Source organism: Syngnathus leptorhynchus, chromosome 7 (assembly GCF_054491065.1).
Source record: "Syngnathus leptorhynchus isolate UIUO chromosome 7, UIUO_Slep, whole genome shotgun sequence".
Classification (NCBI taxonomy): Eukaryota; Metazoa; Chordata; class Actinopteri; order Syngnathiformes; family Syngnathidae; genus Syngnathus; species Syngnathus leptorhynchus.
Genome location: NC_141201.1, coordinates 1,872,733 through 1,899,343, shown reverse-complemented (window position 1 = coordinate 1,899,343; position 26,611 = coordinate 1,872,733). Strand labels below are relative to the sequence as shown.

The following is a 26,611-nucleotide window of genomic DNA, read 5'->3' as shown; positions in this document are numbered from 1 at the left end:
CAGTGGGGGGGGGTCGGGGCAGGTGGGTTGTTTGTCGCTCGAGTCTTGATAACAATTTATGAATACGGGTGCCTTGACTTACGAGGGCCCCACTTATAGATTTGTATTTTTGCATTACAAGCCGTCACAGTTTGGCTACTATTGTTCCCAAAAAGAGGCCTAGAGTGTTTGCTTCAGGCTGTTTATTGCCACACCCACTTGACCTTTACTGTAAACCCATTTTACATGAATGGACGTTCATATTTTGGCATGTTAAAATGTTTTTCTGTCCATTCATTTGATTACTTTTAGTTGTCTTTATTTGAGGGTTTTCTGTTATACACTGTGAAAGGCTACAATACTTTTCTATGAGTCCATAGCAGCATCTTGGCAGCAGCTGCATCTGCACATTGAGAGATGAAGAAAAGAAAAGATTACTTTGCAGGGATTTGGAGATATTACGCGCTCCACATGTTTGGCAAGACACAAAGAGCATGACTGAAAGATAAAAGACAGGTGCTGCCATTAAAAACCGTTCAGCTTCCAAAAGGGATTAGAAGCGTGCTCAGCCAAAGCCAAGTTTTGCGCAACTGTCCATTTGACCGTCAGCGTGAAAGCGATTCACATCACAGATTTGCATTTAAAAGTCCAATTTATGGCCCCCACCTTTCCCTTAATCATTTGATTAGTTCCGTTTACTCTCTTGGGATATTGCGAAATAAGAGTTGATTCTACCTTTTATATTTATAAGATAACTACTCAAAGATTTGCTCAAAATTGGTTTCTTAAGTTTGACTTAAAAAAATCTTATGATCTTTTACTTGTTTAAAAAAAAAAAAAAAAAAAAATCTTTCATCTCTCCTCTCATATATTCTGGCAAATATATGACTTTGTTCTTGTGGGATTCCGACTATTAAACGAAAAAACTCCACCAATATTATTCTACCCCCGCTAATTGTCTCATGCTAGCGCCAAAGGGAGGGTAAAGTTTTAGCGGGGACTTCAAGGAACGCTTCCATTAATGTCGCGCAGCCCCTCCAGTCACGTTAGATGAAACATAATAATCTGCCACTTTATGGACCTTTGCTCCCCCTAAATGTCTGCCATGTTGCTAATTGCGTACATCTGCGCGTGGCCTTTTTGATGTGACGCACGTGTCCGCTGGCAGCGGTGCTCAAGCGGGCAAAAACACATCATTAACGAACAAACACGCAATATCAGAATAGAAAATAAAAGCTGTTGGCTGATTTTTATGATGTTTCCAAACATTGTTTTCTCATTGAACACAGCGCAGGTGCTGTGACAAACAAAACAGCAAGTGGAGGACGCCATCAGCGAAGATTAGCTTCCAACTAGCTAGCCAACTTGTCACAGTTTCTCAATACATCTTTCAGGGATGTCAAAACAAGAACTGTTATTTGTTTTGATGCCTATCTGACCCTAAAGAGCTAAGATAAGAAGTAGCTAGCTAGACGTTTGCTAATGCTAATGGAAGACAGGCTAATTCACCGCCGTGGCGTTCTGCTGTATTCTGTTTTTGCTTAGCGATGTGAACTCCAAAATACAAATGAAAGTTACATTTGTGTTTTTAATTAGAAAATGTGGATGTACAGTACACGCTTTTCATGAACAAACGCATTTCTGCATGAACCCCGTCCAATGTGCTTCCGTCTTCTGACCCGCGCCATAACGTTCCTTTCATCCAAATCCCTTCGAGGAGCAAACACAACCCGAGAAAATTGACAATGCCGCCGACCTCTGTAGTCGAATGGCATCTGTGTTTACTTTCAAACGACTTTTCTTCAAACTTGTTCAGAAGGAGCGCGGCGAACCTTCAGAGACGTAATTGAATTTGGGATCAAAGACGTTCAGGTCAAGAGGGCTGCGTCGTTTATAATAATAACAAAAATGCTTCCGGCGTTGACCTACATCCCCCTTCGGATAGCTTCATTCTGCTCTTTGAGCCCCCCTACCTTAAAAAAAAAGAATTTGATCGTCTTGAGTGAAAGACAAACCTTTATCATACTGGACAGTGCAAAAGTAGTCGTTTATTATGATGACAAATTGATACCGCAACACGCTTGTAATCGATTGAAGAGGAAGTCAGCCATTTTGGTTTTGCGTAACCATTCTAGACCAGTTCAAAGGCTCATACTTTGTAAGAAAGTTCGAACGAAAAACAACCCCGACAACACTTTCACAGATGGACACTACATAGGGTGGATCATAACAGGACCCACAAAAGTCTCAAGGGACTCATGCCTGAAATTGAATAGGAAGTCAGCCATATTGGATTCATTCAGCAGCTCTTACTTTGACAAACCGCTACAAAGTAATTTACCCAAATAAGGTGTGGTTATATGCAGAAATATGAAACTGATGTGATACCAAGGTATCTATTTTTCTGCAAGGCATAGGGGCAAAAGTTTCAGATAAAAAATCATTTCAAAGATTTGCTATGAAAAACAAGGCACATATATTGCTGCCTGCAGCTCCATTTTTTTTTTTTAAATTATCCCCCACTTTTCGCTCATCCGCATGCTCAGTTTGAACAGACAAGTGCAGTAAAATAGCTAAAAGACTGGAAATCAGTTTGTACATATGGCAGAATACTGGGATAACAGGTGTTATGGCGCCCCCTTGTGTCAGACATTCATATTCAGCCATGGGTTAGTCTTACCTGCAACTTTTGGGGGTTTTGGAATATTCATCACTTTTCTTTCTAATGCTCAATCCGTTCTTTTTTTTTTCTTTTCAGTTTTTCGCAAGCGTCCAATCGTGGATGACAAGTGCTGCGCCGACCTCTGACACAAGGAGAGGCGACGGTCCGACTCGTCGTCCGAGTCGAGATGCTCTGAGGAAACTTCGCTGGAGAGTCCGCCGTTGAGGTCCGGCGAGGAGGCCCCGCTGGCATGCTCCCTTTCCTTACCTTTGGAAAGCCCCTCCAGGTGAGCCTGGAAGGTGGCGGTCTGCTGTTCCAGGGACAGGAAGCTCTCCTGTACCTTGTCAAACTGTGAACACAAGCAGAACCTTTTTCAATTCTGTATGAAGAACCAAGAAACTGTTCCAAAGAATGACTACCTGCTCCATGTTGGACTGAAGCAGCATCTCTGGCCACACAGACTCACTCTGGCAATTTCTGAGCGTGCTGCCTGTATGGCTGTGACTCCAAATCAACTCCTAGAGGACCAGGCAAGACTGAGTTGGTTCACATCCCAGCAGTTCCTCAGATGATGTTTACCTGAAGGAGCTGTGTGCAGTCTTTCAGGAGAACTTGGCAGTCATCTAGTTGTTTCCTGTGGTGGCTCAAGACTGCAGATAAGGTCTTTGCACATGCACGAAATGTTAATTGAGGAGGCAAAAAGCAAACATTGTGAAATAATTATAAGCTCATTTTAATTTAATAAAAAAAAAATTCTGTGTAAAAGCAACTCAAGCCTTCTTTGTTTACCTCGGTGTCCTGGTGGGCCGAGGTCAAGTCTTTAAGCTCTTGACCGCCCTCTTTAGTAAGCGTGACTCCGGTGTGGAGCTCTTCCAGTCGGCCCCAGCGGACCACCACGCCCTCCTGCAGCTCTTTTATTCCGGCTTCAAACTCAGGCTGGATTTGAAGCAACCTTCTCAGCGAGCTGCTCCTGCACACAGAGAGAAACGTCTGAGAAACCTCCACGACGAAGTCAAATCAGATTCCCGACTTTCTATTTCTGCAGAGAAAACCTGCACTGGACCTTTTCCGTAAGTAGCTCTGAATGAGCGTCACTTTTTCAGTCAGCTCCGTGAACTCTGACCCCGGGTCAACGCTCTTAAGCGTGTGGAACACGGCCTGCGAATGGGGGAGAATGAACAAAGTCTTCGCACGTCACCTGAGAAAATGAAGACTCACCTCCAACCTGGAGAGGAGATCTTGCATGTGAGGGCCGCTAGGGTCTGTCAGAGGTTCCTGAAGGACGCTCAGTAGCAGACTCTCGGCCAGGGCAAGAGCGAGAGGAATTGGGACATCTGAACTTGAGCACCTGGAAACACGAGGCCACAAAATCAGGACCCGTATTAGATGTTCTCTGTAGATTATTTTGGGGGCTGAAAATATTCGCAATAAGTGATAAAGATGATAAAGAATATAACCAATAAAAAAATGAATAAAAAAAATACAAGTTCACCGCTCATTTGTCATCATCTTGATTGGAGTGACAACTTCCTCTTTGATCACGGGAGTGAGTTCCTGTCTCGGGGACGATTTCAAGTAGCACAGCAGCGCGTAGACGCAGCCCGCCAGGGTTCCCCACAAAAGGCACAGCAGTGCCCCTTGCCAACACACATCTTCTAGAGACAGTGGCGCCCCCAGGTGGCAAACCGACCACACCGCAGCCACTGGCAGGAACGTGACGCATCCTGTACTGGAGAAGAGCTTCTTCCACCTTCTCCTCCACGTTTGTGTGGCTGATGAGGTCGACAGCATTTGAAGATCATGTGATGGGTGCTCTGAGCTGCGGAAAATAAAAATGTTTTGCCACATTTTATGTACTTTATTTATATCTGTGACTCACCCGATTAATCAGTAACGTTTTATTCTGGCAAATACCAAAATTTTATTAAAAACTTCCATGCCAATCCTTAGTAGAGTTGACTATTCTGCAAATCCGAGCGACCTCATTCCATTTACCAGGAGCAAAAGGTCAAAGATAATCAGGCAAGTAAAAACAACTGCATTCCAGAAGATTGCAATTTGGCAAACAAAAAGCAATCCACAAGTCATATTTGCTAGTGTCAACCAAATATTTGTAGATTTGTGCTTCAAATCATCGTTGAGGTGTCAGCAGATAGTCATCTCACCTGTGGGTCTTTTTTAAACACTCCTGGATAGGTTCTCCTTCCCACCTCCCGCGGTTGGTTCGGTCCAGGGCCCGGTCCAGAACCGCTCTCGCGCTAGAATCCGGGCCATCGTGACCTCCGGCACCGCTGAGCGTCATATGCGGCCAGCTGACATGCTTTGAGAAAGTTGGGAAAAGCACTAGAGCGGCATGACGACGAGACTTTCGATTTACCTGCCGATCTTGTAGAACAGGTACTAACCGTGAGATTGATGGAGGTGCCCCGCCTCGGAAAGCAACGCAGCCACTTCCTGACCTCTCAAGACAACTCTGAGCTATAATTAGCTCACAATACAACACACATGCTTGCATTAAACATGAGCTGGCAAATTTCTGTAAACTTAAGGAAATATTGTAATTAGCCTGGCCTACCCCTGTGAATACTCTGGGTTTGTTTTATACAAGGATTTGATCAAAAGGTTTTGATTTTCTTTTATTTGGTTATGGAATTTTTTTTGTGTTACCTATTAATATTTTCTGTGTACTGTAAAAACTAATTTGCTTCCACCATAAGGTTGTAGAACAAAAATGTAACGGCTGCGCTATTAAATTGGAAGAGCTTCATTTTCTGTTGGAGTTATGGTATACAAATAAGTGACTTTTTTGGGTATTCCAAAGGCATAAAGCCCCCCCCCCCCCATTTAGGCGGAAGTTGATGTTTGGAAAGCTGAAAATAATTTTGAGACTTGTCATTTGTTGACTTTTCTAGCAGCGTGTGACACATCGACAACAACATAACACTTTACAAACACATAAAACTGTGCTGGTCTTCATTTTGTCTCCTAAATTCAGTGAGTCTTCATTTGATTTTAGTCCACGTGCTTCAAAACTGCCGATGGGCAGGATTAGTGGTGGGAGTGGATTAGAAGCGAGGGGGTCAAAGTTCAGGGGTGTTTTTAGGGTTTGGTGATGTGGACCTCGCTGGCGCCGCTCCCATTAGTTGTGGTGGTGATAATATACTGCGTGGAGGCTTGCTGACGGGCCGACGGCTCCAAGTGTTCGCCGTGATTCGGACCCGAACTGACGGCGCCTGAAGCTTTGCCGTCCAGCTCTGTCTGACCTTCGGAGATGACGTAATGAGTCTGGAGGGGACCCAAGGGAGAATCGCATCCATTTGTGTCAAAATATGAAATTACAGACACCGGATCAAATCATAATATGCACAAAGGATCTCAGGCCAGGTTTGAGGTCCACTCACCGCTTTCACCTGGTTGCTGGTGGCTCCAGTCACCGGCGTGGCAGCCTCTGCAATGACGTACTGAGCGTGGGGCAGTGTCATCATTTGGATCTCGGAGGCTGCTTGGGTAAAAGTACAGGGAATGAGAAGAAGAGCTCATTGGTCACATGGCAGGAATCTGCGAGTGTGTACAGCAGGCTGGACTCACGGTAACCTCGGTAGTTCCAGTTCCCGGGTATGTAGGCGTGCTGCACTGCTCCCTGCTGCTGCTGTTGTTGCTGCTGCTGCTGAGGCGTCCCGCTGCCCTGAAGACTGTGATTCTGAGCCAGCGTCACAGGGGTCAGCTGGGCCGGGCTCAGCTCCTGATTGGTCTGTTGGGAATTGGGGCTTTGTGGCTGACCACTCACCTGGGAGACAAGTTAGAGATGCTTGCTGTCATGTATTTGAGCAGGAAAATGAACCGGCACCATTTAACGCGACAGAAAGTGAAGGAAACGAATGTCGAGTGGACCGGTACCTGGGCGACACCTTGCCCAGAAGCCGAGGGCTCGGTGACTTGGATGTGCTGCACCTGGATGGAGTGCTGGCTGTAGCCGTGCGGGTCGTGCAGTGGGCCCACATCCACCGTCTGTTGCTGAGAGTGCGGGGAGGAAGCCTGGCCAAACACAAAACACGGTGACCACCGGGTCCTTTCAATACTCGCCAAAGGGGAAATTGACACTTCTTTGAAACCGGAGCCCTCTGAACAAAACAAAAACCTTAACTTTGTTTCAACTTCCCGATGTTCAAAATTGCCATGAGGCTAAACTTAGCTTCCTCCCTTAACTATAAAGCTACTCAAGTCAAGAAAGACAAGTCACGGTTGTTACCGGCGCCACCTGGACCACCTGCAGCTGAATGTGCTGCGGCTGGGACAAGGTGCTGCCTGCTTGGGAGACGGGGATGTACTGGATCCTCTGGTAGTCTCCTTGTGGTGTTCTGTAGTCAGTAGTCAGCGTCTGGGAGAGTTCCGTCATGGCCTGCGTTAGCAAGTCAGTGGTCTGCCAGAAAAAAACACATTTGTCTTAATAAACACAAGCAATCACTTAATCTGTATTACAATAAAATGTTTAAGATATATGATATTTGAAATTGTCATTCTGCTATACTGCACGGTCGACGACTTACCGCGACAGCCTCAGCGGAGGCGCTGTCCGTGCTGATGACGGCAGGCGCGCTGGTGATGACGGCCGTCGCCAGGGGTGCTTGGATGGTGTTGGTGAGCTGAGCAAACTCTGGATGCTTCTTCCGGATGTGCTGCACCATCTTCGTCTGAAACACACACACACACACAAAGACGCCTTGACATACAAGTGACTTGGCAGGTTTTCCAGAGAGTTCTGTAAAACGTATGCCTCGAATCTGTTGGCCTCACACTGACCTTGCTGCTGTACTGCTTGTCACAGTGCGGGCAGCAGACGGGCGCAAAGGCGATGGTGCCGGCCAGCTGCGTGTGCGTGGTCAGCATGGGGTCGGGCTCGCCGGGAGCGGCCGGGCGCAACTTGCGGATGCTGGGCGGCAACTCGGCTCCCGGGTGGTTCTTCAGTATGTGCGATTTTCTCTTACTGGCGCTCTTGTACACCTGCGAACAAGGTGATAGAATGTCACTTTGTTTATAAACATTTATCTCTTATTATTTATTATTTTGCGCGTGATGGTCGGGTCACCTTGTCACAATACTGGCAGAAGTAGTCCCGGTTGGGCTTGATGATGGGCAGCGTCAACTCGGGGACGTCGTTGACGCGCATCTCGGGGTGACGCTTGGACAAATGATTCACCTGCCGCAACATATCATCAACATTCACGGCAGGCTCTGATTACGGGCCACGGCAAGCTTTGGCGGGCTCACCAGCATTCCTCTGCGGCGGAATCCCATCATGCATAGTCTGCATTTGAACATAAAGCTCTCAAAGTCGGTGGTGGGCGTCTTCATTTTGTGGCTTTTGGAGCGCTGGTTGCGCTCGGCTTTCTTGGCCTCCCGTTCGGGATTGTGCATCCTCTGCATGTGCTCCCGCAGCTTGTCTTTCCTCTGGAGGAACAATGTGTCGTGTCATACGAGGGATCGCAAAGGGATCAATGCAGATGTCAGTTGGAGAAGCAAGTCATGATTGAGGGCTCTTGCACTTTGGCCTGACCTTAAACTGCTTGCCGCAGGTGGAGCACAGGAAGTCCCTGCGATCGGAGTGGCGGAGCATGTGCAGGCGCAGCTTGTCGGGCCGGCAGAAGGCCTTGTCGCAGTTGGGGCACTGGAAGATCTTCTCGGAGTGGAAGCAGCGGATGTGCTTTTTCACCTAATGGAAAAAATAAAATAAAAATCATAGATCTCAACACGAGACGCGGTACAAATTCCAGCCGGGACAAGAGTTTCAGAAAGTCTCACAAGAGACACCGACGGTCTCGTGCGAAGGGACACCAACTGACCTGGATGAAGTCGGGAAAGGTCTTCTTGCAGGACGGGCAGGTGAAGACGCCGTTGACGGCGTGCATCTCGATGTGGTCCCTGAGCACGTCCAGCCTGTCGAAGCTCTCGGCGCACAGCAGACAAGTGTACGAGCGGTTCTCTGTGTGCACCAGCAGGTGATCGTCCAGAGCCGTGTCAGTCACAAAGGTTTTGCTGCACAGGTGGCACGGGAAGACGAAGGTGTCGCGGCCGTGGACGCGCAGGTGCTGCTCAAGCTTGTCCTTGTCGCGGAAGGCCTTGTCGCAGTGTTTGCACTTGAAGGGGCGGAAGCTCTTGCGAATGAAGTGATGCTGCAGAGCTGCGTTCTGACAACACGCACAGGAAAACCGGTGAGCTTTTTTTTTTTTTTTTAATCCAAATATGAATACACGACCATTTCATTCAAAGCTTGCTATTATCTTTTTTTTTTATTTATTTTTTTATACAAGCTAATATAATTAATTGATGACAAAAATTATATTTGTCTTTTGATTTCAACACACAAGCGTTATTCTTACTATGGTTAACATTCTGCAACATACTGTGGAAAAAAAAAAAAAAAAAAAAAGGGCTGAGCGCCGATCGGAATAAATATACAGTACATCAACACTGAGGCGACCGATTCAACTGCCTTTTCAGCCTTTTGATTGGCTAAAGTGCACCCATGAGTGTCCCTCCTACCTGGACATCCGTCTTTGAAAGAGGGCCGCATTAGGAAGAGAAACACAATGTTGACAAACAAACACACACACTCAAACACCTTGTGATGAGTGTTTGTGTCTCACCCGCATCTTTTTCAAGCGCCGCACGTCGGGCGACGAGAGCTGAGCATCCGACTGGTCCTTCCGCACGGGGTCCTCCTTGGTTGGGAGCGGCACGTCCACCTCGGCAGGCAGGGTAGAAACGGGATCCGGCGCCGGGGAGGACGTTTGGCCATCTGCCTCGGTGTCCGGCTCGGACGCCGTCATCTCCACGCCGTTGTGTGCCGTCTCCGTTGGCTCGTCCGGTGGCTGCGCCTCGGTCAGCTCCGGCATCTCCTGAGAAGAATGTAAAATTATTTTTCCTAATTATTATCAAATTCACAAAATAAAACAAAAACCTTCAATTTATATTTCTAGCAGAGCATGTCTGATGGTATTATAACTACTGCCTACTTACCGTCGTCGTCTTGCCCACATCATCTTCAACCGGCGCATCCAAACGAATGAATTTAGGCGGTCGCCCCGGTCTCCTCCCCGTCCCAAATCGCTTCCTGCCTCTGACCCGGCCACGCCCTCTGGATCTAGAAGAGGAAGAGCCAAAATGGAAAAAAAATAAATAAATCTGTCCTTTGTGACCAAAAGCCTGCAACAAGAAGGAGAACATTACCTTCCAACAGAGTAGATCATGTTGTCGTGCAGGTTGAGATGCTGCTGGAGCTGCTCGGAGCTCACAAAACGCCGGCTGCACTCGTAACACGGCCAGTTCTTCTCCTGCTCCCGCAGAACTGAAGGAAGAACCGAATGAGGGAAGAGCACGCATTTGGCAATTGATGACTAAAATCATCAATCGACGATTACGACATGATGCTGACGCTCACCTTTTCTCTCTTCTTCTGTAACGCTGTGAAGCTTCTGATTGACAAACTCTGCATAGGACGCTGCATACCACACCTGCAAAAGGACGACAAAGATGCAAAAAATTAAGTTTCCAAATATCCACACCGAAGTTGACTCTGCTCAAAACACGGCGCGGCGTCGACCTTGAGCTCTTGCTTGGGCTCGATGTTCTTGATGGTGGTGTAGAAGATGTCGGCGCCATACTGGTACGCCACCAGGTTCTGCTCCAGGTGGTTCTGGGCGGGCCGCACGAACATCATCCAGTTGCAGCTGTCTTCGTCGGACAAGTCCAGCCACGTGTCTTCTGACTTCTCGAGGTCTTTTATCGAGTCCAGCACGCAAAGCTGCGGAAGCAATGGAGAAAGCCTGAGTGGCAAACAATCTGCAGTTGTTTGAAAAAAATACTTTAACTTGTCAGTAGGTGACGGTGTTGGCAATGCACCGTGCAACATGTGCTTGTCCAGTTAATTAAAGTGTTTTTACAGTTTCCATCCTGTCTCGGGGCGCAAGGGCTCACTTTCAGGTGAAAATAGTTGTCCTGCAGCTCGCTCTGGGCCACCAGGGGTCCGTCCACGGGGCCGAACTGTGTGCGCTTGGGGATGCGCCTCTTGGAGAAGACCCCGCCCAGGAAGCGGTCGATGTAGAGGACCAGAGGCAGACTGGCACGGGCCCTGGACATCACCGGCCGGTTGGGGATCGGGTGGAGGGGCCCGTGGTTCAAACACTCTGAGGGATTGGTGTTGTTGCACTCCTCGCACCCTGCGGGGGGTTAGGCACACTTTCTTGCTCACTTCCTAAAACTGTAATGTGAGCGGTCACATTGAAAATATGGACGCACAGAGGTTGTGAGGGTTGAAGCGCTGACGAGGCTCCCAGTCGTCTGTGTCCGAATCCTCGTCCTCATCGTCTTCTTCAGAGTCGTCCGTGGTGTCCATGGCCCCGAGCGGGCTGGATGGGGGCTGCGCCATGTCGGCTAGCGAATCCGACACGGGCAGTTGCTCCTGCTGGACAGGTTGGAATCCAAAATGGTGTTGGTCAAGACAGACAGCTAGAATTTACAGTCACTCTTTGGCCTATGGAAGGAAATTAGCAAGACCTAAACTTCACCCTCATTTAGAATGTCATTATTATGATGCAGCGAATCAAGCCCTCACCTGAGATGCAGGTTCCAAGGTGGCCTGGGGTGCCTCGGCCACATTGCTGAGGACGTGCAGACTGGCGGCGTTCATGTTTTGCCCGCTCGGCAGCAACACCGCTACCTGCGGAGGGACAGTAGATTTATTTTAAAACTTTCAAAATAAGAAAAATGGATTGACAATCCACCCGCAGGCACCTGCTGAGTCGTGCCGTCCTGCTGGATGTACGCCACTTGAGGTTGATCTGCAAACACTGCCTGAGAGGAAGTTACAAGAATGGATGAAAGGAGCCCAGATAAAAAAATATATATATACTTTTTTTTTTTTTTAACAAGCCTGACTTGAGTTCCATCTGCAGGGTGAATGTAAACCAGCGTGTGCTCGGTGGACTCCACCGAGGTGTACGAGCTGCCGTCGGCAGTGTAGACCACCTGTTGCTGCTGCCCGCGTTCCGCCTGATCGCCAGCGTCACCGCTGTACACGATCTGGGCCACCGTGCCACCTTCAAAGTGAACCTGCAACGCAAACCAAGACAATCACCATACCCACTATATTAATAGCCCCTTTTCAAATGTGACAGCACAATTTGACTATATTAATATGAGTATTGCAAATGACAAATTTGTGATTTAAAAAACTAAACTAGTTTGAGTGGTAAATTCAACTTATTTAAACGGCGTTGTGTACGTTTTTTTTTTTAACCTGTGTGGCGTCGGCTGAATCTGTGTTCGTGGACTGACTCCACACGGTGGGAGGCTTAGGCTTGGTTTCCATGGCAACGCAGGTGGTCAGCCGTCACCGCAGTCCGCTTGAAATGACCACGGACACCTTCATCGTCAAGTAATGGCGGACAAAGAAACTGAACTGCAACTACCAATTTTTGAACACAACACCAGACTGAACTTTAGGCTTCATGTTCAACTAAAGATTTCATACAAAATGAATTTGTGACTTATATAGACTCAATTACATTGTCACATTAAGTGTCAGATGAGTTTATTGTAATTTGTTGTATTGTAAGTTTAAAAAATAGATACAAAGACAATTCTTGCCATACAATAAAATGGGTTGTGTTTTTTGGCATAAATGTACAAATGTGCAGCGCGTTTGTAGGATAAATGTTGAATACGTCCATTGGGGGAAATTAAATAACACGTTCTGGGAATGTTCACAGGTTGTCAATACACCTCCAGCAAGCAGCAGCGTGCTCCATCATAAACACGCAGAGCGGTCATCCAGCACACTCGAAGCGGGGGTAAAGCACACCAAGGTCGGCTAAGGTTTGCCGGCAAAGCCGTCGGGGATCCGGTGCCCAAATGCAAATACGTGCTGGAGCAATTGCAACTGTGCATGGAGGGGGGGATACGACGGTAAACTTAATCAGTCAAAATAGCCTTATCGATAAATGAGCTTTACCCCCCACGTTAACCCCGCAGGTTGTCGGTCCCAACCGGACCATACCACAAATTAGAGCGCAGTAGAAACGCGGGCGTTTGGTGTTAGCATTTCGGCCTTTTAGGGCCACTGGAAAGCCGACATAAGAGGAATGGATAGCATCTCGTTCCACGCGTCATCGACCTCTTTCTAACATTATTAACAAAACGTGGTATGAACCAGTAAATAAGTGCCTTAATTCCGTCGATCCACCCGTCCCCCAAGTTGGTTTGTCTATCCCAGCCCTTCAAGGCGAGTGTGGAACAAGGAAGACGGGCTCCATTTTGGGTGGGACTATTAGCGTCGGGAGACGTGGACGAAGAGCGAGCTAGCGACAAATATCATCTTCTTTATCGGCGCTTACAAATTGGAAAGCAGACGAACGTCCGACAACAAAAAGACTACTTGCCACTTGCGCGGTGCTTATCAGTGGAGAAAATCCTTGCTTTTAAGACGTTGTATGGAAAAAAAGCAAGCTGTTCTTACCTCAGAATGGTAGCTGCAGCGATGGTCGTATTGCATATATTAACATAATCTGCCCAGCAACGTACACTCTTTGCCCTCTGATTGGTGGGCATTTACCCCTCAACAACCGTAATCATAGGACGATTCTAAACTCTAGATTAAACTGCGTATTGTTATATTAAACATTACTATTGTATCTTAATTGTTTTCTCATTAAAATAGTGAACAGTTTTAAAAAAAAAAGATCCAATGGTGCTTCAATTGCAGCCAATCAAATCAGTTAAACACGGCCGTTGTCCAATCATCTCCTCCCATATTATATTCTTAATTGTCAGTAGGTAGCGCTTTGCCACTGCGTCACAAACGGGACCAGACCACCGAAGAAGAACGGTTAATTTAATCGCACTGCTAGGCTGCGTTACACACTAAGGCCAGCAGATGGCAATGGTGTTCTTCACATTTTAGTGTCAAGCTTTGCTGCAGTGGTGGATTGTGCTGAGTCGTGCAGGCAAATATTACAGCAGCGACATTTCCATTTTACACCCCCACATGCCTCATTTAATGTGTGCGTGTGCGTGTTCTCTGATTGAACTCGCCCTCATTTGCAAGTCAAGCTGCTAGAAAGAGTCATGAGAATTAAGAGATTTTAAATGACGACATACAAATGAGTAAATGCTCACTGTTTGCTGAGATTAAAATGATGAATGGTGAGCAGTGAAAATATATATAAAATCTGATGACATGAATCATCTTATTGATGAAATTTGTACCGGCCCAATCTGACCAGAGTCAAAGGGTGGCCCGACAGCGCTATACTGGCCCAGGGCCACAGTTAATGTTTGAACCTGGGATTTGTAGAAATAAAATGGTCTTATAAAGTTATTTATTGTTGTGTTCCATGTTGGCTGTGCGGCTTTAGGGGCCCCGTGAGTGACATCATTTGTGTGTGAGCAGCTGGGTGCCTGTCGGCAATATCAAGATTTTAACCCCCCCCCCCCCCCCCAACAAACACTGAATTAGTTGCTTTTGTTTGTACCATCCTATCAGTGTGAAATAGACCTTTTGTTATCGAAATCATTTGTTTTTATTTGTTTCTCTGACAGTCTCTCAAAACATTGCTTGATGAGAAACCGGTCCGTCGTATAAAAAAAAATCTGAGACTGCACTAGTCAAGAATTCAATTCAATATTAATGACAGCACAGTTAAGAATTGTGAATGTGTTTGTGTGTGCAGATGACCTCTGAATAGGAAGTGTTAGCCTCACTCAGCAGATATGAGCCAGCTTAGCACTATTGATCCCACTCCTTGTGGAGACATTAGGTTTGTTATAATCAATAGCGTTCCTTCAGCAGTCGTTCCCGTGCAATTCTTTCTGCTTAGAAGGAGATTTAAAGAAAAAAAAAAAATCTAATCTAGAGGAAGGAGGAGAGAGCAAATGGAATGTCTTGATGTCCTTGAACTTCCAAACTGGGAAGAAAATGGAATTAAAAGACAAATGGTGGAAAACATTGAGTGCGTCCTCTCTGGCTTCTTTTAAAGATCCACAAATGTTGTTTGGACAGAGCCCAGCAAAGGCCACTGCGTATTCAGGTGCTACTTCACAAACAATGGCCCCAATTTATGATTTTTTTTTTTTTAGCCATCACTTAGTCCGTATGTATGTTCTGAACTGTTGGTTCATTTACAATCTGCATTTCAGTTCGTTTTAATGCAGCTAATTTATTTGATATTGACTATTGTCAAGGAGCTCGGCCAAGGAACAATTTCAACTCTTTGCTTCTCCCATTGTGTGTTTTTCCTCTCAGCGTTGTCAAATTGACGGATGTCAGGTCAGCGCAGTGACAAACGGACAGAGCGATATCCCAACCTCGTCCAAGTTGGCTGATGGCACCAACAGACGGACGCACAGATGGACGAACAAACTAACGCTGGAACCGACAAGTTTCTTGGACGGCATTTTGTGCAGCTTTTAGGATCAACGTGTTTGTCATTCTTTGAAGGGCATCAAGATTACTCAACAGGTCCGGTCGCTGCTTCTTTTTTTGTCACCGAATTTACGACCATACGACATTTGAACTGACTTATCGTCTAACAATTGGATGACGAACTAGCCAACTGACAGTTAACCAATATTGTAACTCATTGTTTTGTTCAGTCTGGTAAAGTTGCCAATCGCTTAGTTAGGTTCATCACATGGTTTCGACAAAAGGGCCGTAGGAAATATTTCAATCTTTTAGTCTATTAAAGGATAGCAAAGTCATATTAAAAAAGGTTTCCTGGGCGCGGGAGCCGGAATATGAATTTTAATGAGTGCTAGAAGCTGGCTTCCTGTCACGCTACTCGCAATCGCCATGGCATCCTCCCAGGTGACTGTGATAATGGCCTTCCTTTATTGCCACAATTCCTCGGAGGAGATAGCCTGGTGCCCAGCGTGACTGCGAGCCACAGGGGAAGACTGGTGCTGGGCTGAGGCGATGCTGCTTTGGGGTTCAGACTCTGATGTGGGGCGGGGGCGGGACGGCAGGGGTTGGAAAACCAGTGGTTTTCAAAAGTGGGAGCACCCCTCTTTTCAACACTTCTGCACAAAGTGTAAATGAGCAAAATAATTGCATCACTTGTCCTCTGGGTGGCAGCGTGCATCCACGTTGACGCCCCCCCCCCCGAGCCTCACCCCCACCCCGCCTGGCGCCTGGGGTCTCGGCTCATCTGCTCTCCTGCGACGTGGCCTCCGGGATGGAGAGCCTGGCACTTGCGGTGTCCTCAGGATTGTCACAAGTGCTCTGTCAAATCAACAGCCTGCCACCCCATCCCGCCCAAGACCCAAACATCCCTCGGAGGCAAGCTTGCCAGCCTCCCAGGAAATGAAGTATGGGAGGGAAGAAAATCTTGTAAAAGAAAAAAAGTCATTTCAAAAGATATTTCTTTAACCCTATCTTATCTTTGCCATAAGTTACAGAACATAAAAAAAAATAGAGACATGACCAAAAGCTAAAATACTTGTTGGCAAAAGTTGGCCGTGCATATTCGAATAATACAAACGCACATAAGCGAAACTGTAGCAAAGTCGCTAATGAAGCCGCTTCATTTCCAACACTTAACGAACTTTCACGAGGTCAGAACTTCAGAGGGGGCAGGTTGAGAATCCCGAGGCAACGGTGGGTGGACTTGTTAAGTGGTGCGAGCGCACCCCGTGGGACGACACTTGCAACCACGCCCGGGCGACCCCCCGCTACCGCGCAGCGCACGGGGAACGCTCTAAGTGGCTTGATGTGCGTCGCCCGACCCGACGTCCCGCCGTTAGCGCCGTGTCGCGTCACGCTGCCGTAGCCGAGGTCACGCAGTGTGTGGCGGCCGTGCTCGTCGCTGCGGGGCAGATCCTCGAAAATCACTTTGCAGTCATTTTTGGTTTACTTTGCCCTTTTTTTCTGCACCGTCTATGCTTTTACTTTATGTTTGGCATAAGTTCACTTTTTGGGCTTGATTTTTCTTTGTCTTTTTTTTAAGCCTAATTTGAACTCATCTTGATGTTGAATCGTTTAAGCTTTATTAAGCATGATTTTCTTTGTTATGAATTATTTGAAGGGCACCACCTACTAGGGGAGATTCTTGAAGAGTCCAAAAACCAAAAAAACAAAACAACGACAAAGAGCTCACTGGTGTGGGAATATTCTGACGGACAGGTTCAGAACAGCAGCCGACACGAGCCCGCGCACAAAATTTGGAATTAGAGTGCTTTTGGCTCGTTTAAAAGTTGCATCTGGAACTTCAGGTTTGTGACTCTGAAAAAGGTTCAAGTCTGTGGACTCACAACAATGCTTCACTTCTTTTTCCACCTGGCCACTGTATTTTGGGAGACTTGATTTCATTTTGCATTCGTTTGCTTTTATTTTACTTTATACACGACGGAGTGATTATACTGCCCCCCCCCCTCCCTTCGCGTAAAAAAACTCCGACTTGCACGTACGCTTAAAATAATCCCGCAGTGTGAATTGAGTTGATTACTTTTCATTCTTAAAAGAAGCTGAAGAGAAGCAATTTCATTTCCTCTTCCTCCTGCTATGAGACTCGCCCACCCGTTCTTTACCATTTTTTTTTTTTTTTTTTTAGGATTTCATATTTCTCTCAACGTGACGTTAGAAGCACACGCTCTGCTGCGACTGATACCACCTGACCTCAATTTACCGGCAGGCCGTCATGAATATGATTAGCACGCCACGCAAAAACTTGACTCGAGTGTCAGGTTGAGTGACGTGACAAACACGCACGCACGCACGCTCAATACTAAACATCGCAATTGCATTCTGTAAGTGGACAGCTCATTAGGCACACCTGCATTGCGACATTCAGAACAAGAAAGAAACATCTTAAATGTATGCATGGATTGTTTGGTTTCTCTTAATTTCAACAAGTAAATCGAACATATTAAGTTTGTTTGTGAATAATCTCGGGGCCACAAAGTTTGAATCCGGCCTATATGCGGCCCCCGGGCCACCACTTGAGTCTCCCTTTGGGAAAATGAACCATCAATCATTTGTTGTGGGTGAAAAGAAAAGCAGTACAGCACCATCTGGTGGAGCATTTACTCCCTCTCCCCCTAATCCAAAATGATCTCTAAATGCAAAAGTGTACATTACACTTAATGCGCATTGCAGGAAAACATCTGCTGAGCCTTTACTGCCTACTTTGCTCATTAATGAGTGTACACACACGCACGCAGCACGTGAGCAGGAGGCATTCGGCGGCATGGCGGCGATGAATATAAAGTATAAACACTCCTCGGAATCCAGCACCCCTGGCCTCAATTTCACGCCATTATCTCAGCATAATAAACACATTAGCTTCTCCCTTCCTGACGCCTGCTCTCGAGATGAAGCTTCCCGCGTTACATCAAATCATTTGCCCATGTGAATAATGCATGAAGCCCCCTCGCGACCACACCGGCGGCCCCCCGGGGGCCTCGCCGGCTAACTCGCCACAGGAAGCCAATGAAGGACCAGGATTTTGTTTCTTTTTTTTGTCTCGAAAGGGGGAATGATGCATGGTCACTCGTGTTCACTTGAAAGGACGCTTCCTCACCACTGTCACATCATCTTCGAAGTGACTCCGAGCACCTCACCAAACAAGTTTTATCTTTTTTTTAAATATTTCAGCATCGTGGAATGCAAGTAAAATTCAATACAATGGCAGTGGGAAATAAATTTACAGTAAAAATGTAAAACAAAGGACTTAAACAAAGTCCTAAAATAAAAAAACTGATAAGTATTCAAATAAAATAAAAGCGGGAAAATATTAACGATTAAAAAGTTGACTGAATAACTAAATGTAAAAAATCTTACCAAGTGTCACAAAATACAAAGAAATTTGGATGTAAATGAAAACAAAAACAAAAAAAGTGCAAATGTACGGTGGCAAATTGTCAGAATAATTGAAAAGCAAAGCCATTTGCCTCAGACCTCCTCTGACATTTGACATCCAAACGCTTTTTCAGGAAAATAGCATTCATTTTAATAACCGCACGTCACCGGGAACGGAAATTAAAAAAAAAAAAATACAAAGTGTGATTCCGCGAGTCGCAATTGATTAAAGAACTCATCCTATCTGCGGCGTAATATATCCACACACACGCTCGCTTCTGTTTTCCAGCGCCATTGAATAAAAATGTCAAGTTTAATTAGCCGCCGCCGCTCTTTGAGAGTACAACGCTCGCAGGGAAGTAAAAAGATGCCAAAACGTCATTTGGGGAAACTGCTTCCAAAATGTGGCAAGTCAAACTAAGAAACGTTACAAGTGAACTGCCACTAAACGGTGTTAATCGTTACTCAACTGATTAATGAGGCATTTTTTTTCCACAATTTAAAATGCTTTCAAGTCAAACAATAAAAATACACAAAGGATTCTTTTTCACACTCCAGTTGGGGCGGGGCCATTTTAGCGAGCTAGCCTTTAGCAGTGCCCTTGTTGCATGCTAATGAAAGGTGCTTTTCAAAACATCTTTCCGTGTCAAAAGATTTCGTGTATCAGAAGCCGTGCGTCATTGGATCGCACGTTACCATCCGACAAGGCGAGACAGACGTCGCAATTTGCCGGAACGCCGCTTTGATGAGGCGCTGACACGCGTGATTACAACGATAGCGGCTGATGAGCGGTAATGGCCTGTCACTGGTTTTTATCTGGTGTCACATTGGGATGTTGCGGGAACCCGAGACCAATCAAACGGCTGGGGGGAAAAAAGTGACGCAGAGGCTTCCGACAACTTGAAACCACGCGTCGACCCGAAACCAGACGAAAACTGAGGCCCAATTGGGATATGTGATGCAACAGCGGTCTCATTGAGCAGCAGACTCAACTTTATCAAGTTGACATACGGTGAATAGAAAAAGTCTACACCCCCTGTACATCAGAGTCACTTTCAATGGCAACGGGCGTGTACTGGCTACCATTTAAAATAAGTTTGAGATTGGATAGTTCTGAACACAGCCACATCCCAATTATAAGCGGGTGTTCGCACTTACGCAACTACATTATTTCAGCTGTTGGTTCTACTTTTAAGAATCATGATGTGATTTACTTTTCCAAAAACCTCCTAACTTTCTGATGGACGCGAGTCGTTTCCAACTGGGTGGAGGAAAGAAAAAAAAAACACTTTCAGGGCGACGTACAAAGGGTAAGGTCGAGGGACCCAAGTCAGCTTGCGGTGTGCCGGAGAGGGGGTCATCAAGGAGCGTGTGCTCGGCCAGGAACAATCAGGGGAGCCTCGGCGGGGGGCTGATTATCGTCGCAAAATCATGTCGAAAAGCTGCCCAGGCACTACGGCCGTTTTCCACCCCAAGAGCGTTCTGACTGGAGGCCATGTAGCTGTCAGCTCAACTTGTTTTGGGGGTTGGATGATACGATTTTAATGCCGCGTTGTCTGTTACTCTGAGGACGGAAAAATAAAATATTTACATCTACAAGTGAAGCTTTACATCGCTGCATCAGAAAGAAAGACAACGGTCTTTGGGGAGTGAACTGAGCCGCTGGCAGTCATGTACATCTATAGTAGCGCTCATTCAATTTTAAAGCAACCCAGATTGATCACCTGACTGACTGCTGCCCTTCTCAACTTTACACTTTGCGCACACAAGTTTCTTCTTTTTGTGGCTGCTTAAACTTTTCTGCCGGCAGCAAGACGAGACAAGGCTACTTGCAAGCTGGTGAACTTTATCTCATGCAGCATTTCATTGTGGCAAAAAAAATTGTCCGGGGTGGAGGTAGACAGCGATGGAGAATTCAAGTTATTAACAGAAATGTTTATCATCATGCAGTGGAATTATGTCAATGTTCTAATTTATACATAGTTAAATTAATGGTACATAAAAACAAAACAAAATACAAAAGCGGTCACGTTTCATTTTTAGTTACACTCGACGTGAATTCACGCTAGCAATTTGCTAACGTGCTAGCGAGCTCAAGCGTTTCTGTTTCAGAGGAGTGAAGTGAGGCTTCATTCAAATCTTGCTAGTGGTGGCGTCATGCGAGGACTTGCTGGAAATTGTTCCTGGAGCGTCCGTGTCCCGACGAGATAGGAAAGCGGCATGTGCTCTGGTGCGATACGGTCGGGCGATGTCCAATTGACCTCGGGTTCCCTCGTCCTATCGGGTTTCGGGAGCCACAGGTCTAATTAACAGGTTGGACTCGGTCCAGTAAGGCTTTAACACCTCTAACTGGAGTCACACAACACTTCAGCTAATTAATCCTGCCGTCGTTAGAAAGATTCAAGATTCAAGAAGTTTATTGGCCATGTTGGGGCATGCCAAACAAGGAAATGGAAGTTTGCAACACTTGAAATAAAAGTTACATTTCAGCAAATCATACGGTTGTGCTAAATGTATAGTCAGTCATATCTCAAGTTTCCTTCAACATTATTGCAGATTTGTTTCAATTAAAAAAATATTTCTCCCCATCTCGCCCTGCTGAAATAATATACTGAATATTACAAAATAAAAAAGAATACACCGATTTTATTTAATATCTGCCAATGAAACAATCCCACCGATTGGGTAAATAAAAGTAGCTTCAGAGGCTACGTTTTTTTTTTTTAAGCGATTGCCGTCGAATACACATTTTTTAAACGAGCAAAGCATAATAGCGACAAAGCAATTTCGAGCGGGTCTTGCGAAGTGGAGGTTGAGAAGTGCTATTCGCTTCCACATTTAGTCCTGTGTTCAAATGCCAGCGCAGTGTTGTAAAACTCATCCTTACTCCATTTCCACTGGCGTAACCTTTTTACCCTCACCATTTTTCCCTTCCAACAGCAACCTTTTCCCGAGTCAAAGGTCGCAGCCGCGCCCAGCGGTGCGAGATGCTCGACCGCCTTCACAACAGCAATGGAGCCGTTTGCTCCGACAATCGGCCGATGCGAGAACCCCCTCCACTTCTTAACCGACCTTTCCGAGACGATATTCCTTGCAGGAGACGTTTAATCCCTTCCCGCGCATCAGTTTGACGTGAGCCGACGCTATTAGCAGCAATCTTAAGCTCTGAGCAAGAATTTAGCGAGGTTTGGACATGGCCGAGCCTCTGTGTTGCTGCTTTGATTTTTCTCTTTTCTTGTGGGCAGCGCAAAGCTTCACTGTAGAGCGGAAAAGTTTTCTGTTTCTGTTTCAAATGCAAGATGTAAAAACTTCATCAGCCTCATCAGTACGGCGCGAATATTAGTCAATGAGGATAAATGATAACTTTGAACTGAAAGTAAATTGGAATCTTATGAGCCTCGCATCACATTACAATCGTCAGAGACTGAAAACACCTCAAAATGACTTGAAAGGCTTGTGGAGCAGCTCATTAGCGTGTCAAGATGTGATTTCTATTAATGAGGCCACCCTCTCGCGCACTCATTGTCAAAAAGCAGTTCACTGTTATTCCATGAAAGGACTCAGAAGGTGTTTTTCAGGTTACTCGGGAAAATCCTTGACAAGTTTACTTGGGGAGTCTTTTGAAATAACATGATAGGAAAATGCAAATAGTCCTCTGGTGTATTCGACAAAAAGGGATGGATGATATTGAAAAAAACAACAACAGAATGTTTAGAATGATTTGACAATAATTATTAAATGTGCCGACTTCAAATTTGATAATTATTACAATCATTAACGTCGTGATAAGAGCGCAAGCAATTTTCAACCCTTTGGATTGATCAATAATTTGTAAAAACAAAAAAACAAAACACCAGCACGTGGACTGACCAATAATACAGATTTATGGAAATACCACATATATTAATCGTAATAAAGCTTATTGTATTGATTATGTTTGTTAATAAATATTCCTGAAAAAAAAAGTGCATATAAAATTGCAATGCTAATTTTGAGGAGGCTCTCCGCTCGTTAAAGTAACATTTAAAAAAAAAAAAAGATTCAGTTTTGTTTTGCAGGGCAACTCGAGGTGTTATTTTCTTCATGCCCCAGCTGACAACACCCTCACAGCTCTGGGGGTGCACTCTGCCACTCCGCCTGAGCTCCAGCAAGACCCCCTCCCCCCCCGACACCCACCTCCGCCACCGGACGCACCCTGTCTCGTATCAAACGTGTGATTTCTAATTAAACCTTCTAACTGAGGTTAAGAGGCAATTTCATGCACCCTACTCTTGATAAATAGATGGCGGACCCCCGTCACTGCTTCCACATTCCGCCATTAACAGTTTTAGCCAGCACCGTTTGCTCACTGACGAGTCTGATCAGTGATAAGATCCATTTTCCTTTTCACCCCCTCCACACCAAGAAATGTCTTATAGTCTGTTGCAATTGTCTTCCAAACATACTTTTATGAGCTCCCAAGAGACTAAAGGTGTTTCTTTTTTTTTTTAAACAGTTTGGCAACTTTAATGCCCCGAGTGTTCATTATGTGGCTCATGAGAGTCATTGATTGGCCCTGATGGAATGTAGAACATGATCTGAGAGGGAGAGAGAAAGGATAGTCATTTTCTGAGGGCCAGGGAGAAGAAGCCAGAAACATTGATTAAGGTCGGGAAAGGCTCTCTCTGACGGGGGATTAATTACCGTCTTTGCTCTGGAAAAGGAAACATTGATCTGACCGAGTGAGGAGGAAGAAGATTAATGACAGGCAGCTTTATGGTGATGAAGATTAAGTGAGACAGAGGAGAGGGAGAAGAAATGTCCGTCAATGTGCAGGCAGGACAATCGCTCGGAGTCTTCCTGTGAGGCCTGAAAGAGCTGCCGACTTAAAGCTGACATTGTCACAAATCGTCGTTTAGTTTAAACTATTGTCGTTTGTGTGTTTTTTAAATGATGCAGGTGAGTCTGTTTTTTTTTTAAATGATACAGGTAAGTGTGAATTTAAATTTGTGCACATTTTGTGTAGTACTGTGTTTGGCCACAACATGCCTGGGCAGCACTGAGCTCTACTACGAGAGAAGAAGTGTGTGAGGCGATGCAAAGAAAGACAAGGAAATCAAAAATATGATACATTTCTACTGCCTGCAACTAATTCTACAATTCAATTCATTTCATTCAAGTCTATAAAGTGTAATCTTATCCCCGCCTTTATTCAAATGTAATCTCCATTTCATGCTCACAGAGTCAATTCGTCAAAGAATACTCGTGACCCGACAGCCAACTTTGTGCTAATTAAAGTCCACAAATATTCAATTGAAATGATTGGATTCCTCTTTCTTTGACACCTCAAATTAGAAGACACGATAAATCTTTTTGGAAACGAGCGACGAGAGTCATCACTACCAATCAGAGCGGAACTCATAGAATCAAGTTTTTTCTTGTCTTTTTTAATGCCTTGTTTAATTTGAGACCCATTTGACAAGTCGAGTCGGTGCGAACGGAAGGTGATAGACCTTGAGTTCATTTTTGAGCAAAATTCACAATAACTATTTCATGACATTCTGCTTTGAGCAAATAATAGCATCGGCAAGACCTTTGCCATGAAGCCCATTAGGGGCTGAGAAAATATGCTATAGATGTCAATCACGGAGCGGCTCTCTATAAGCACAACTTCACAACCTTTGGGGAAGTGCTGACATGCGGCTGGTCTCAGCAAGGACACGACATGAGTCACAAGCCGCGGATAATGATGGAAACCATCCAAACCGGCTGAAACCGGCTGGCTTATTTCTACAGTCACTTTCGCCGTTGCTTCATCCTGTCTGTCCCTTCCGACGACTTGATTGCCTTTTTGGTGGTGGTAGGGGTGGTGTCAACATGCCTGAAAACTCAACAATTTTCACGTCCTAGCATGACGCACGACACACTCACTCAGTGAAAATGAGAAAAATCCGGGTTAGCCATGGACATGAAATTGGGCGGACATGCCTATCGTAACAACAACGTAACTCGACTCAATTTTTGCACTGTAAAAACAAGCGCGGCCGAAACAAGATGCTGAATATGATGGGAATATAAGACGAGTGATCATAAACAAATAGGACAGAGCCAATGTTACTGATACCGATTTTGCCCAGTATGTAAGCCACCAAAAAAGTACCCGATTGATCAATTATTGTAATTTTTGCCAAATATATATCAGTCAGGTGCCAATATGTTCTTTCCCCCCAAAAAAATATTCAAATAGGCAAATGCCAAACTGCAGCTATAAAATAAATAATAAATAAATGAAAATTCATTTGAGATGATATCCATTCATCTATTCTCTCAACCAATCATCCTCACTCGAGTATATTTTGTGTGATATTTTTACGAATGTCAGTGTAAAATATGTGCCTTGGTTTATTAAAATTTAGGAAAGGCTGCTCGAGACTCTCCAGGAAACAATTACACGCCCTGCTGAGCTGCCACACAATACTTTCATTAGAAAGCTCATATTTATAATTGGCCTTTATGAATATCATCTGTCAGCATGCGGTCTTGAACTTGAAGTGCTTGGACTCTCGCAGACCATCGCAAAAGTACCGTTTCAATTTGATCTCAGCAGCCGGCTATTTGCACATTATTACGCGGCAGGCGCCGACCCACCGTTGCCGCAACAAGCGTGTCTGCGGCTCGCCGGCATCGTTTGAATCTTTTGTTTGTTTGTTTATTCAATCCTCACACTGCCGCTGCTCATTTGGGTCACTAACAAACTGGTTCAAGGTTGCCGCCAAGGGACATGAGGCGGCATGGGGAGTTCGTCGAGCGTTTGGTGCCGGTTTGCTTTGTTTGCTCGCTGGCTCGCCTCAGTGTGTATAATTCTGAAGAGGTGACGTTGGGAGACCCAAAAAAAAAAAGCTGCCAAAATAAGCACGACTGCCAGATAAAAGGCCAGCGGCAAACAAAGATAAAAGTTGAAAACTGGAACGGTGCCAGTGCAAATCTCACAAGAACATCAGACCTAGTTAAACTCCAAAATGTAGTCCGGTCCAGTTGAAGCTTGGGAAGGGTAAATTCAACAATGGAGAGGACAATCTCTCCAAATTAAACATCAGCATCCAGGCAGGTCAACCCATATTCAGACCTCCAACAGAAACAAAGTCTACTGTGTTGAAATGAATCCCAGATTGTAACGAACTGCACTGCTAGCTCAAGTCGTTCCCAAGGAAACACCTCCAATTTGCGAGCTAACGACTTTGTGGAACATTTCACTCCCCATTTTCACACCTTCACAAATGTTGGAAGGCTGCCAGGCCAGGGAATCTGCTCTCTGTTCCGATTTATCAACCACCAGTGTGAATGATCATCGGCGGAAGTGATTGAAAAGCTCAAGCTAACAACAGTTTTCACGGTTGCTATGCCCTACCCGATATGTTGCACTTTTCGATTTGTTTTTGTATTAGGGGCAGCGTGGACGTCACTTTGCTTCAAGAAGTGTCATGATGTCACCTTTGGACAGGCGACAAGGACCAACCACTATGACATTTTGCGAAGGCCTTCGCAAAGCCCAGCGGATACATTTTAATGAAATAATGAGGGCCCAGCAAGCTCGTCGACATTTGTTTGCCTAGACGGGAAGACGTCAAGTGTTTGGATGGATCGCAGTGGTCACAAACAATCAAATCTGGATTCAAGGATCGTGTTTTTGATCAAATAATAAAAAAGATAACGGCAACATGAAAAGTTTGCAACATCCAACTTCATTGATTGATTTTTTTTTGCCGCCATATCTCTGCACTTGTAACTTGAGAATTGCTTACGTTTGACTTGCACTATGTGACTTACTTCAGGCGTTTTATCTTCAGAGGCTTTTCAGTTCTGCCACAACTCATTCAATAAGAACTTCCCGCCCGTGAGTGCCGTTCTACCAGATAACGACACTAAAAGACCAATATAAAATATAAATCATCGGCTCAGCTATGACGACGCCAGGTGAGCTCCTCGTAGGTAAACCTGAGCCGCGCTGATTAGCTTGACTGACAGAACGGGAAGGGATTAGCGGTAAATTATACTTCTGAGCGGCGAGCGTCCAAATTGAAATTCCACTCAAGTATTCGAATTTAGCTGCTGTATTTTGAGGCGCTAAGCTTCCAAATGGTGTT

The 26,611-nt window shown here is 45.4% G+C and overlaps 2 protein-coding genes across 12 annotated transcripts in view; both read right to left on the bottom strand.

Moving 5' to 3' along the window:
* Window positions 1-1,995: 1,995 nt before the first annotated feature.
* LOC147054021 (uncharacterized) lies at window positions 1,996-5,178 on the bottom strand. 2 transcript variants are annotated; one of them, XM_085915736.1, is made up of 9 exons: window positions 5,047-5,178; window positions 4,807-4,961; window positions 4,134-4,460; window positions 3,860-3,989; window positions 3,705-3,799; window positions 3,431-3,611; window positions 3,221-3,304; window positions 3,061-3,159; window positions 1,996-2,990 (listed from the first exon to the last, which is right to left on the bottom strand). In XM_085915736.1, exons 2-9 carry the CDS (start codon window positions 4,941-4,943, stop codon window positions 2,709-2,711), a joined length of 1,335 nt encoding a protein of 444 aa, XP_085771862.1. In that variant the 5' UTR covers window positions 4,944-4,961; window positions 5,047-5,178; the 3' UTR covers window positions 1,996-2,708. The 2 variants fall into 2 exon arrangements, with proteins under 2 accessions (XP_085771862.1, XP_085771861.1); XM_085915735.1 differs by having other exon boundaries at window positions 4,807-5,156.
* An 86-nt stretch (window positions 5,179-5,264) lies between these two features.
* Window positions 5,265-26,611, bottom strand: part of prdm10 (PR domain containing 10) — a 56,463-nt gene continuing 35,116 nt past the window's right edge. The window contains exons 1-23 of one of the 10 annotated variants that reach the window (XM_085915727.1): window positions 13,155-14,106; window positions 11,937-12,104; window positions 11,576-11,749; window positions 11,432-11,491; window positions 11,253-11,357; window positions 10,937-11,102; window positions 10,616-10,857; window positions 10,242-10,442; window positions 10,080-10,152; window positions 9,869-9,986; window positions 9,659-9,782; window positions 9,286-9,537; window positions 8,482-8,826; window positions 8,196-8,351; window positions 7,910-8,089; window positions 7,728-7,838; window positions 7,442-7,642; window positions 7,189-7,332; window positions 6,891-7,061; window positions 6,539-6,676; window positions 6,230-6,428; window positions 6,043-6,143; window positions 5,265-5,926 (exon numbers count right to left, since the gene is read on the bottom strand). In XM_085915727.1, the coding sequence (XP_085771853.1) occupies window positions 5,741-5,926; window positions 6,043-6,143; window positions 6,230-6,428; window positions 6,539-6,676; window positions 6,891-7,061; window positions 7,189-7,332; window positions 7,442-7,642; window positions 7,728-7,838; window positions 7,910-8,089; window positions 8,196-8,351; window positions 8,482-8,826; window positions 9,286-9,537; window positions 9,659-9,782; window positions 9,869-9,986; window positions 10,080-10,152; window positions 10,242-10,442; window positions 10,616-10,857; window positions 10,937-11,102; window positions 11,253-11,357; window positions 11,432-11,491; window positions 11,576-11,749; window positions 11,937-12,008 (3,519 nt within the window). In that variant the 5' untranslated portion in view covers window positions 12,009-12,104; window positions 13,155-14,106 and the 3' untranslated portion in view covers window positions 5,265-5,740. The other 9 variants (XM_085915730.1, XM_085915729.1, XM_085915728.1 and 6 more) reach the window with 9 other exon arrangements.